General features: G+C 42.2%; 1 protein-coding gene across 1 annotated transcript in view; it reads right to left on the bottom strand.

Moving 5' to 3' along the window:
- Positions 1–12,741, bottom strand: part of abhd16a (abhydrolase domain containing 16A, phospholipase) — a 47,451-nt gene that overhangs the window by 28,953 nt on the left and 5,757 nt on the right. Inside the window, exons 7-11 of the mRNA XM_080747215.1 lie at positions 11,140–11,247; positions 3,623–3,737; positions 3,164–3,265; positions 987–1,050; positions 229–278 (exon numbers count right to left, since the gene is read on the bottom strand). Coding sequence (XP_080603341.1) covers positions 229–278; positions 987–1,050; positions 3,164–3,265; positions 3,623–3,737; positions 11,140–11,247 — 439 coding nt within the window. The remainder of the gene's footprint in view (positions 1–228; positions 279–986; positions 1,051–3,163; positions 3,266–3,622; positions 3,738–11,139; positions 11,248–12,741) is intronic.

Here is a 12,741-nt window from a genome sequence, read left to right as displayed (position 1 = left end):
AATAGTGCGTTCAGGCTGAGAAAGAGTTAATGTCTACCCCTGCTGATTGTCATGATGTTTGCACAAAATCTGTAGGAGTGATCTGCCTCCTGGTGGCGCAGGCAGATGTGAAAGGTTTGGGGGCAGAGGTTCTGCTCTGGACTCCAGGGAGTGTGCATGCACAGCTTTGCGTTGACTGGTCCAACGATTAGCTGACCACAGACACACAAAGAAAACAAAGCTTCTTACCGTACTGCCTGCAAAACCCGGGTGGTTCCATCCCAGCACAGAGTAACCACCTGTAATACACACACGTTTAAAATGCTAAGTATCTCATTTTCTAAAAGTTCAAAATAATGACTGACACCACCCTTAAAAATGACTTTCATTTCAGCAATGTTTTTATAAGAATATACTAAAGGCCCTCACACCTGTGTACGTCGCACCGCCGATCCAACGTTGGGGGCTTTGTCAGAGTACAGAGATTTCTGTACCGGTCTATCAGTGTCCCTTTTATACCCATATATGGAGATATACCTGATGTCATTAGTATATACACATCCGTGCAAGTACAGTATTGCGGCCGTCAGTCTGGTTTCCCTAACAGGGCATCATCTGGGAATGCCCATACAGTATATATGGACATATTGTGTCAGTCTCATGTGGTCTATGGGGAATGCCCATATATGGACATAGTGTGTCAGTCTCATATAACGTCACAGTCTCTATGATGTCAGATGCCCATATATGGACATAATGTGTCAGTCTCATGTTGTCTATGCCGTCAGACATCTATGATGTCAGACGTCAGTCATCTCCATATTTGGGAAATAATTATAAATGTTTTGGTCAAAGTCGATCCCATGCCAAAGTGCCAGCCGTCACCCAGGCGGATGCGTGCACGCGCCCATGTGCACGCGCCCTTGTGTGTGATTTACCGTACTAGTGTAATCTACGAACAAAGGACTCCAAATTGAAGTATGCAAGTAATTCCCACGTTTCCTCACCTTCCAATGGCGTGTTCATGCAGCCAACCTCATAGAAGCCTGCATTCCCCTCACAACAGATCACCTAGAGCAAGGTCAAGGGAGGTCATGGTAAACTCTGGTACATGAGGGTACTTAAAAAAAACACATGAAATTAAAAATGTATTTTTCACTCTCGTAGGGGATATCCATTGTTACAATGGAGATATAACTAACAACGAATAACTATGCATAATCGTGAATCATGATTTTATTCACCTGTGCGATTCCCATAGCTAAAACCCTTCCACCACATGCAGCTGATTATCATTACGGGGACGCCAACAGGGCTGCTGCTGCTACTCTGTTCTGAATCTAATTCAAGATGACGGCCGGGCCGGACAGTGCATTACAATTGACTTTACCTCACAGTTTGTTAACAAATATTGTTATAGCAAAATAGAATACAGGCAGGAGGCAGAGCCAGCAAAAATGTATGTGTTGTGTCGTTGTCCATGGTGCTGAACCATTCACCAACCAGTGAATGTAGATCATAATGGATATTTTAATGTCCAGGGCAGGGAGGTTTCAATAAAGTGTGTGTGGTTCTTTCTGTTTCTCTCATGTACACAATTACAAAGTAGGGATCGACCGATTATCGAAACGGGCGATAATCGAAGTCGATATTCATAACATTTATTAATATCGCAAAATATCGATATCGAGAAAAAAAAAGTTGAAAACAATTTTGATATATTTTCTTTTAATATTTATTTATTTTTTGCATCTTGGTTACTGATTTTCAACGATTTCCTGCTGCGGAATACGTTTTTAACGCTATTCTTGTATGTGGCGACTAGATTTGAGCCTCTAGACATTTAGGATGGGAAAAATATATAAATTAATTAACCACTATTTAAAATTGGGGGATACATATTTTTATTTTTTTCCTTAACTCTTTGAGTGCCACCCCGTTCACCACTAGAGGGCGCCCAGTGGCCATAGAAAATCCCATAGAGATATGCTGGTATATGCAGAAGCCCTGCAGCCATGACTTGCCTGAACACTTTCCTTTGTGCATGTACAGGAAGAGGATGAAGTTAGCTTGAAGTTAGCTATTGGCTACCAAGCATTTTAGAAGATCTATTTTCTGCAATTTAGCCACGATTAAACCTTGCACACCTCATGCATGGGAAAAAAACAGAGAAGAATGAGCTCTAAAAAATCCAATGCAATCCTGGATTGCATTGGAGTGGATTTGTGCAGTTTGTTCACAGCTTTCAAACAAAAAAATCCGATTGGAAATCCGTTCAGGCATTCTTGAGATAATGGCCATTATGTTTTACATGTTATGTAAACAAAAATGGCTGCCCTGTATGTTAGATGGGGTTGTATGGGGTGGAACATGCAAAATCGCGATTGAAATCATGTTCACCAGATTTGATGGGGTCCAAAAAAAAAAAAAAAAAAAAATCAAAAAAAAAAAAAAAAAAAAAATCTTTTTTTTTTTTTTTTTTTAAAGCCGAACTAGTTCGGGATCGGCACTCTGCGATACGCTAATAAAGCCGAACTAGTTCGGGATTGGCACTCAATGAGTTAAAATGCATATCGGTTCATAATATCGGTTGTCGGCCTCTTTGATCACAACTTATTAATTGATATCGAAATCGAACACGAAAATCCCATATCGGTCGACCCCTATTACAAAGGGTATGTAGGAAAAAAGAAATCCCTGATTAAGTGCAACCGAACCTGTTTATTACTGCTGAACATGCACAGGTCAATGTGCTCGCCTCCTGCTTGTCATAACTCATCTAGCTCGTCAAGCCCACACATTTTGAATCATAACCTTTGACTAACTGACGTCAAAACATAATTAACACAACAAATTAGCGATCAGACTTGTTTGAATTAAAGAAATCTGTTAGAATTACGCGTGTGATCTTGAGACCAGGGACGTGCTGTTCACAGTTCACACACTGTATAAAAATAACACAGTTTTGGCTCTGTGGCTCACAATACATGTTGCTGTCCCATTTACCTAGTCTGCAAGTCAATACCAATTTCTTCTTTACAAAACACAAGGATTAGCTGTGGAAAGTCACGTACACAGCCGTGACCTCCTAATGGAGATAATGCTTTATCCATAGCTTTATCAGAGTGTGGAGTTGACTGGGTCATTAGTCATAAAAACAAAAACAGCAGTGTGGATATTTTACCAGAGTCTTTCCGTTCTCTTCTCTGTCTCCCCTCCGATCAACAAACATGGTGTCAATCTCATTTCCATCACAGGCGACAAGTTTGTTCCTTTGGCCGTCAAACTGCAACAAAACAACAACAAAACATAAAACACGAAGGTGAGGACGTTCAGCATTTATCAAAGGAGGTGTGGGTGTTGTGCGTGCATGCGCGCGCGTCATATTGATTTTGTCATCTGGCGTCTCTTTTGTGCGAACATGAAAACAAGAACACCTTTTGATATTTGTCTGGTGCAACACTTTTTTAATTATCCCCTTGGGTGTGTGTGTGTGTGTGTGTATGTATAATATATATATATATATACAAAGTATTCATTATTTATATATTTATTTGTTACTTGTACAATACTTGCTCTTTGTTTCATATTTAATGTGCCTTCTTTTTTTCATCATGCCTTCACTGTGGTCGGCTGTCCTCACCTCCTCTATTAGTCGAGCCTGGCCTTGCTGAAGCATATGCCTCATGGCTTTCTGCAGTAAGCCCACCGATCCTGGATACAGCATCCTCCGCCCAAATGAGTGGGCGATGAGAAAACTGTTGAGACGGAGAACACGAGAGAGAGAGAGTTAAATGTGAGAGAACAGTGCTTTAGCAAAGATATAGACAGAAGAGAGGACAGGGGTCAAATAAAACTCAACCCCAACACTGCATACTGAATATGCAATAGGTAAGCACCAAAGCAAATGTACCAGTAAGACTCCCTAATCGGGAGATAAGCGACCGTTGGTCGCTTATCTCCATAAATAGGCCAAAAAGTAGTTTGTGCAAAATCGTCCTGATGGTGGCGCTAGATGGGACAGATGCGTTGTGATTACATGACTGTAGAGATACTGTGTACTGGTGTGCATGATTTTAGGGCAAAATCTGTAGGAGCAGGGTGACTGTAGAGATACTGTGTAGTGGTTTGTGTGATTTTAGGGCAACAGGCAGATCTTGATAGTGGACCCAGGTCTGTTTATTTAAGCATGGAGGCTCATCCTTCCTGGACTCCCTGGTGTGAAGGGGTGTGTGTGTGTGTGTGTGTGTGTGTGTGTGTGTGTGTGTGTGTGTGTGTGTGTGTGTGTGTGTGTGTGTGAGAGAGAGAGGACAGTGGCAACATTCCTTGCCACTTGGCAGGTCACACATTATGTTTGAGAGAGAGAGAGAGTGTGTGTGTGTGTGTGTGTGTGTGTGTGTGTGTGTGTGTGTGTGTGTGTGTGACACAGAGAGAGCAGCCCCGTTGGGGTGGTCATTTGGTCATTTTTGCACATTTGGTAATTTTTTACACCTGGGGGTCCCCCAGGGACCTGGGGGGAGAGACAGCCGCTGGCCGCCGCGTCCACGTCCATGGACGCGACCGTGGACGCGTCCATGGACGCGGCCGCGAAAAAAACGTCCGTGGACGCGAGGCCGCGTCCACGGACGCAAACGGCCGGCCGTCCCGGCCGTGGACGCGACCGTGGACGCGGCCGTGGACGCAGACGGCCGGGGACGCGGCCGTGGACGCGGCCGTGGACGAGGCCGCGGCCGTGGACGCAAACGGCCGGCCGTGGACGCAAACGGCCGGCCGTGGACGGGTCCATGGACGAGGTCGCGAAAAAAAGGCAGCGAAAAAGAAAAAAAAAGGTGTCTATTGTATGTATTTTTTGATGGAGAATTCAAATATTACCTTCTTTTTGGGATAGGACAACTCTAACCTGCATCAATTGGTATTTTATAATTGCCAATTGTACCCTATCCATCTCAAAAACAAATTGGATGTCTATTGTATGTATTTTTTGATGGGGAATTCAAATGTTACCTTCTTTTTTAGATATGACAACTCTGACCTGCATCAATTGGTGCATCAACCTACTTACTATCTATCTATCTATCTATCTATCTATCTATCTATCTATCTATCTATCCATCTATCCATCTATCTATCCATCTATTTATTTATACTTCACCTTTAGTCCAGAAGAGAGTTCAGCCTCAGGAACTTGCACACATGGAACTGTGTCATGACTGTGTCATGGAGCTAAAACAGAGCCATGTTAAATACTCACAATGACTCTGATGGACCAATCAGGGTGGTGGTGGGGGGAGGGATCAACAATAGACAGAAACTGGATAATGCTTTGTTAACTGTCCCACCTAAGTCCCTGCTAGTCTGAACAAACATCACCTTCCCTCTCATAACACTACTACTACTACATTTATATAAAGCTGCTCTTGCATTTGAATTCAAGTCTGACACAAGTTAAGGTTAACTTAGGTAGTATTTCATTTTGCTGGCTTTTAGGGTCTGTGTGAGTGTGTAGGCTCACAAATTATTATAATTGTCATTAAGTGACTCTGAGATCTATCCATCCATCCATCCATCCATCCATCCATCCATCCATCCATCCATTTATTTATACTTACTGTTTACATTTTCTATAAATATTTATTTCTATATAAAACTTTATTGTGTGCCTTTTCTTGTTGCTAAAGAGTCCATTTGTTCACTAGACATTAAGTCAAGGTTACTATTTTGAGTTGAAGCTAAGTGTTTTATTGCTTTGTGGTTTAACATGATTTAAAAGGCAAATTCATTGTTATGGTTACTTTAGAAGACTGCTTTTGCATTCATGAGTTAAGAGAGCCAAGCTAATTCAAAGAGTTAGGTTAAAGGAACACAAAACATGACCTAACTCACAGCTGCCATTGGACAGACAGTTACAACATACTCTTATCTTTCACAGAACAGACAATTATCATTTATTTGATCTATTTGAGACTATGTAGCTGCTCTAGCGGAAATAGAGCATTATATCAGCCTATTCAATTGATAATGACCAATGGGTGCCAGTTTCTAAGTAGTTAAAGCATATTAACATAACAATATATGTGGCCTAGACATGGACATTGCCCAATCAACTCGTAATCTACAGAAATGTCCACCACATCACACAGTATAAAACCTAGTAGGCTTAGTGGATTACCTATGTTAAATCATGTCAGGTTAGTTTGGTTCAAGATTCAAGTATAATAATTTATGAGACAAAAATGTAAACAGCACAAATGTACAATCACATCTAGGCTAGAATGATAACATAAAGTCCTGACTACTCCTTGTTATTGTGGTCCTAAATACTACAATGATTAGTTTGGATGCATTGCTTCTATCATGTCCAATTAAAAATAAATACATTACATACATACAGAAATCTGCCTTCTCCTGTATTGTATTAGTGACATTCATTATAAATAGTAAAATAACAGGACAGAGCAAAAAAGGCCTCTGTTGTGTATTTATCTGATCACATGCAATCAGACACTCACACTGCACAGCAATACTTTATTACAGGCTCAAGGCCCACAGGGTAAGAAGACCATACATTACAAAGATAATAATTAAAAAAACAACAACAGAGTACATTCACCAAGCCCCAACAGAGCTAAAAAGGCACTCATGCCAGTGGCCTCTAACGGTAGACATGTACCTGACAGAGTTTTCCCCACATTGGTTACAGATATAAGGTTTCTCTCCGGTGTGAATTTGTTGGTGTATTTTGATATGTTCCAGTCTAGGAAAGCTCTTTCCACACTGGTCACAGCAATAAGGTTTCTTTCCAGTGTGATTTTTCTGGTGTGCTTTGAGATGATGAATATCACTGAACCTTTTCTCACACTGGACACAGCAGTATATGGCTTCTCACCAGTGTGGATTTTCAGGTGTCTTTTCAGAGCCGTCTTCAGAGTGAACCTTTTCCCACATTGGTGACAGCAGTAAGGTCTCTCTCAAGTGTGAATCTTCTTGTGTTGTACGAGGCTAGATTTTACAGTGAAACGTTTGCCACAGTGTTCACAGCAGTAAGGCTTTTCTTCGGTGTGAAATCTCTGGTGTACTTTCAGAGCAGCCGTTAAACTGAACTTTTCCCCACATTGGACACAGCTGTACGGTTTCTCTCCTGTGTGAATTCGTTCATGTATTTTGAGATAAGACAATCGAGTAAAGCTTTTCCCACACTGGTCACAGCAATAGGGCTTCTCTCTAGTGTGAATTCTCTGGTGTTCTTTTAAAATCCCCTTTTGAACAAATCTTTTCCCACACTGGTCACAACAATAAGGTTTCTCTCCAGTATGTGAACGCTTATGATCTTTTAATTGTCCAGACGAGCAAAATACTTCCCACATTGTTCACAGCTGAATGGCTTCACTCCGGTATGAATTCTCTGGTCTACTTTGAGATAATAAATTGAGCTGAAGGCTTTTTCCACATTGGTCACAACAGTACTGTCTTGGTTTAACTGAGGACAGCACAGGACAGGGAGAGAAAACACACACCTGATAAGAGCCAGATTCACACATTGATCAGCATTTAAGTAACATCATCATTATTATTGTTGAGTCTGAAAAGAACAATACAATGTGATAGATCTTTACACATCTGACCCATAACATTATTAGCAATTCACATGGTTACTATAATAGGTGAGTCTTCTAGCTTTTAAAAAAAATATATGTCATTAATTCTTTCTCTTACTAAGTGGAACATCCCACTTCTTAATTGTATATTATTTGGAAAGGGTTGAGTAGCAAAATGTTTGCCATAAATTCAATGCTGAGTTGCATTTGTTTTCCTACATTTCCCCTTCAATGTATTATTACAATGTATTTACTATTTCTTACTTAGGTCTACTTAACTTTGTATTTTTACATTATTATATTGATCAACATTAACACATAGTGTGTGTTAGGTTAGGTTAGTTGCAGAGGCCTTTTTTGCTCTGTCCTGTTATTTTACTATTTATAATGAATGTCACTAATACAATACAGGAGAAGGCAGATTTCTGTATATGTAATGTATTTATTTTTAATTGGACATGATAGAAGCAATGCATCCAAACTAATCATTGTAGTATTTAGGACCACAATAACAAGGAGTAGTCAGGACTTTATGTTATCATTCTAGCCTAGATGTGATTGTACATTTGTGCACATTTTTGGCTCATAAATTATTATACTTGAACCTTGAACCAAACTAACCTGACATGATTTAACATAGGTAATCCACTAAGCCTACTAGGTTTTATACTGTGTGATGTGGTGGACATTTCTGTAGATTACGAGTTGATTGGGCAATATCCATGTCTAGGCCACATATATTGTTATGTTAATATGCTTTAACTACTTAGAAACTGGCACCCATTGGTCATTATCAATTGAATAGGCTGATATAATGCTCTATTTCCCCTAGAGCAGCTACATAGTCTCAAGTAGATAAAATAAATGATAATTGTCTGTTCTGTGAAAGATAAGAGTATGTTGTAACTGTCTGTCCAATGGCAGCTGTGAGTTAGGTCATGTTTTGTGTTCCTTTAACCTAACTCTTTGAATTAGCTTGGCTCTCTTAACTCATGAATGCAAAAGCAGTCTTCTAAAGTAACCATAACAATGAATTTGCCTTTTAAATCATGTTAAACCACAAAGCAATAAAACACTTAGCTTCAACTCAAAATAGTAACCTTGACTTAATGTCTAGTGAACAAATGGACTCTTTAGCAACAAGAAAGGGCACACAATAACTCCACACAACTGAGTTTTATATAGAAATAAATATTTATAGAAAATGTAAACAGTAAGTATAAATAAATAGATGGATGGATGGATGGATGGATGGATAGATCTCAGAGTCACTTAATGACAATTATAATAATTTGTGAGCCTACACACTCACACAGACCCTAAAAGCCAGCGAAATGAAATACTACCTAAGTTAACCTTAACTTGTGTCAGACTTGAATTCAAATGCAAGAGCAGCTTTATATAAATGTAGTAGTAGTAGTGTTATGAGAGGGAAGGTGATGTTTGTTCAGACTAGCAGGGACTTAGGTGGGACAGTTAACAAAGCATTATCCAGTTTCTGTCTATTGTTGATCCCTCCCCCCACCACCACCCTGATTGGTCCATCAGAGTCATTGTGAGTATTTAACATAGCTCTGTTTTAGCTCCATGACACAGTCATGACACAGTTCCATGTGTGCAAGTTCCTGAGGCTGAACTCTCTTCTGGACTAAAGGTGAAGTATAGATAGATAGATAGATAGATAGATAGATAGATAGATAGATAGATAGATAGATAGATAGATAGATAGATAGATAGATAGACAGATAGATAGATAGATAGTAAGTAGGTTGATGCACCAATTGATTTAGGTTAGAGTTGTCATATCTAAAAAAGAAGGTAACATTTGAATTCCCCATCAAAAAATACATACAATAGACATCCAATTTGTTTTTGAGATGGATAGGGTACAATTGGCAATTATAAAATACCAATTGATGCAGGTTAGAGTTGTCCTATCCCAAAAAGAAATTAATATTTGAATTCTCCATCAAAAAATACATACAATAGACATCCAATTTGTTTTTTAGATGGATGGGGTACAATTGGCAATTATAAAATACCAATTGATGCAGGTTAGAGTTGTCCTATGCAAAAAAGAAGGTCATATTTGAAATCTCCATCAAAAAATACATACAATAGCCACCTTTTTTTTTCTTTTTCGCTGCCTTTTTTTCGCGGCCTCGTCCATGGACCCGTCCACGGCCGGCCGTTTGCGTCCACGGCCGGCCGTTTGCGTCCACGGCCGCGGCCTCGTCCGGCCGTTTGCGTCCGTGGACGCGGCCTCGCGTCCACGGACGTTTTTTTCGCGGCCGCGTCCATGGACGCGTCCACGGCCGCGTCCATGGACGTGGACGCGGCGGCCAACGGCTCTTGCTGCCTGGGGGTCCCCGAAACTCCGGGGGTCCTTGGAGGTTGTAGTTTGGCAGGCAAGGAGTGTGTGTGCAAAATCTGGCATGGATCGGGGCAACGGTTGCAGAGATATGAGCAGGGCAAAAGTGTGACGTGTGACGTGTGACAGAGGGAGTGACGGAGGGACAGCCGGTGGAGGTTTGGATAGTGTGCAAGTAACTGCGACCTACGGTCGCAATTGATAGTAAAGTACACACAAATGATACTGAAAGCATTTTTCTTGCAGCTGTTAACCACTTAGGCCCTAGTGTATGATCAATATAGCGATAGCTCGATCTACAAGCTCACATATTTGTTGTGATGTGTTGTGAGCTTTTAGTTCTACTATATTCAGTACTGCCCAAAATAGGGAAGCCAGGTTGAGAGTGATTAAGAAGATATAATGTAGAATAGTGTCCTGACATGACTTAGGTATGGTGAGTGACCAGACAACCCAGTCTGGAAGATACAGGCATATTATTATACTGTATTGTTGTATGTGTCATAGTATATTAGAGAAACAGCACATTCGAGACGCGGAGCACTCGTGGTGCGGCACGGGGCGGAGCAAGCGGTCGCCACAACAACGTACTCCAGGCGGTGCGCCGCTCTATTGTCCACGACACTGCGAGCGGCTACCGAAGCCCCCCTGTATCCACGAAGCCCAAACGAGTTACGAGGCCCCCCTGGGTCCACGAAGCCCCAAGCGGCGCGAAGGCCAGCGGACCTTGGTCCTGCTCTTCGCCCCCGAGCGCCGCAGGCGCGAGTGGCCGCGAAGAGCGGGCCAGGGCCGCGCGGCCGGCGGAGCGCCGCGCGAGTTACGAAGCCGTGGTGAATGCAATCGTTATATTTATGCCCAGGCCGTAAGGCCTGGGCAAGCGCACGTTAAACGCCCTGTCCAAGTGACTACAATGGAGCTAATGGCTAGGCTAGGCTAGGCTAGGCTAGGCTAGGCTAGTAAATAAAGAGTAAACACTTCCGGTCTGCGGCGAGTTCAAAGCGTGACGTAACTCTTATATACACTCTGGTGAATGGCAGAGCAGTGGCTGACGTCGCCATCTGGTGGTGATTAGTGTGTGGTGAACGTCAAAACGAGTGCTCCTTGACAACTTTTACTGGTTTCTTGAACATACTGTAACATATGTATCTGGTAAATGCACATGTTTTTGTGTGTGTTGTGTAAAACGGTGTGTACCCGATGATGTGGCAGGGCATAGTGCGGACAGAGCTGAGAACACTGTCTGCTGTTCCTCTCGTTCTGGGCTCCGGTTTGAGCAGGGAGACACCTGCCTTGGACAACTTCCTGTCTCACACACAGACAGACACACACACACACACACACGGTCAAAGGAATAAAAAGCCATGAGACATACTGTACAGTGCATAACCCATACCACTTGTGTGCCATTTACAGTACTAGAAGCTGGGCCGCCCGAACTCGGCGACCTGGCCAACTCGGAACAATGTAAATAGGGAATGAATGCCCCGCCCTTTAATGCAAACCCCATTATACCTGTTTTCATAGGACCCGTTTTGACCATTTGTCTGCCTGTGTCCATTTATGCCCATATATGGAGATATCTGTATCTGTCTGTCTGTCGGTGTCCATTTTATGTCCATATATGGAGATCACTGCAGTTATAGTTCTGGGTCCATTTTATGCCCATATATGCCCATATATGGAGATATCTGTCTATCTGCGTCCATTTTATGCCCATATATGGAGATCTCTGTATCTGTCTGTCTGTGTCCCTTTTATGCCCGTATATGGAGATCTTTGTGATTCTGCATCCATTGTATGCCCATATATGCCATATATGGAGATATCTGTTTATCTGCGTCCATTTTATGCCCATATATGAGATTTCTGTCGCTTTTTCAAACAGATGGTCAAAACGGGTCCTATGACAACAGGTATAATGGGGTTTGCATTAAAGGGGGAACCGGCACTGTGTCTGCAACACAGTCGGAGGCACAGACAGATACAGAGATCTCCATAATGGGAATAAAGGGACACAGACAAACAGATGGAGGAGGAGACAAACTTAATGCAAACCCCATTTTACCTGTTGTCATAGGACCCGTTTTGACCATCTGTTTGCCTGTGTCCATTTATGCCCATATATGGAGATATCTGTATCTGTCTGTCTGCGTCCACTTTATGCCCATATATGGAGATCTTTGACCATCTGTTTGCCTGTGTCCATTTATGCCCATATATGGAGATATCTGTATTTGTCTGTCTGCATCCATTTTATGCCCATATATGGAGATCTATGCAGACACAGTGCCAGTTCCGGAAAATCCTGATGTCAGACATCAGAATCCGAACCTTTCTTGCTGGTTCCAGAAAATCGTGTATCGGGTCGGGTTGGGTCGAGGCCGAGCACTGCACTACCTGCTGCGGTGGGGAACGCACGTGCCGAATTTGAAATAGGGAATGAATGCCCCACCCTTTAATGCAAACCCCATGAATGCCCCACCCTTTAATGCAAACCCCAATATACCTGTCATAGGACCCGTTTTGACCATATGTTTGTCTTTGTCCACTTATGCCCATATATGAAGATCTCTGCACACACAGTACCGGTTGCAGAAAACTCTGATGTCAGACTTTATGCCCATATCTGGAGAACGCGCGTGCCGGTGGGAAGAAGGGTTCTCGAGATACGCGGATTACATACATACATACACATTCACAGAGATTTTGTGTTGACTCATGTGGCGTACGTGATGTCAGAGCCGTGTATCGGGTCGGGTCGGGTCGAGGCCGAGCACTGCACTACCTGCTGCGGTG

This window comes from Nannobrachium achirus (assembly GCF_963921795.1).
Source record: "Nannobrachium achirus genome assembly, chromosome: 2".
In the NCBI taxonomy this organism is placed as follows: Eukaryota; Metazoa; Chordata; class Actinopteri; order Myctophiformes; family Myctophidae; genus Nannobrachium; species Nannobrachium achirus.
The sequence above is the reverse complement of the archived record's forward strand: the minus strand, read 5'-3'. Positions and strand labels throughout refer to the sequence as shown.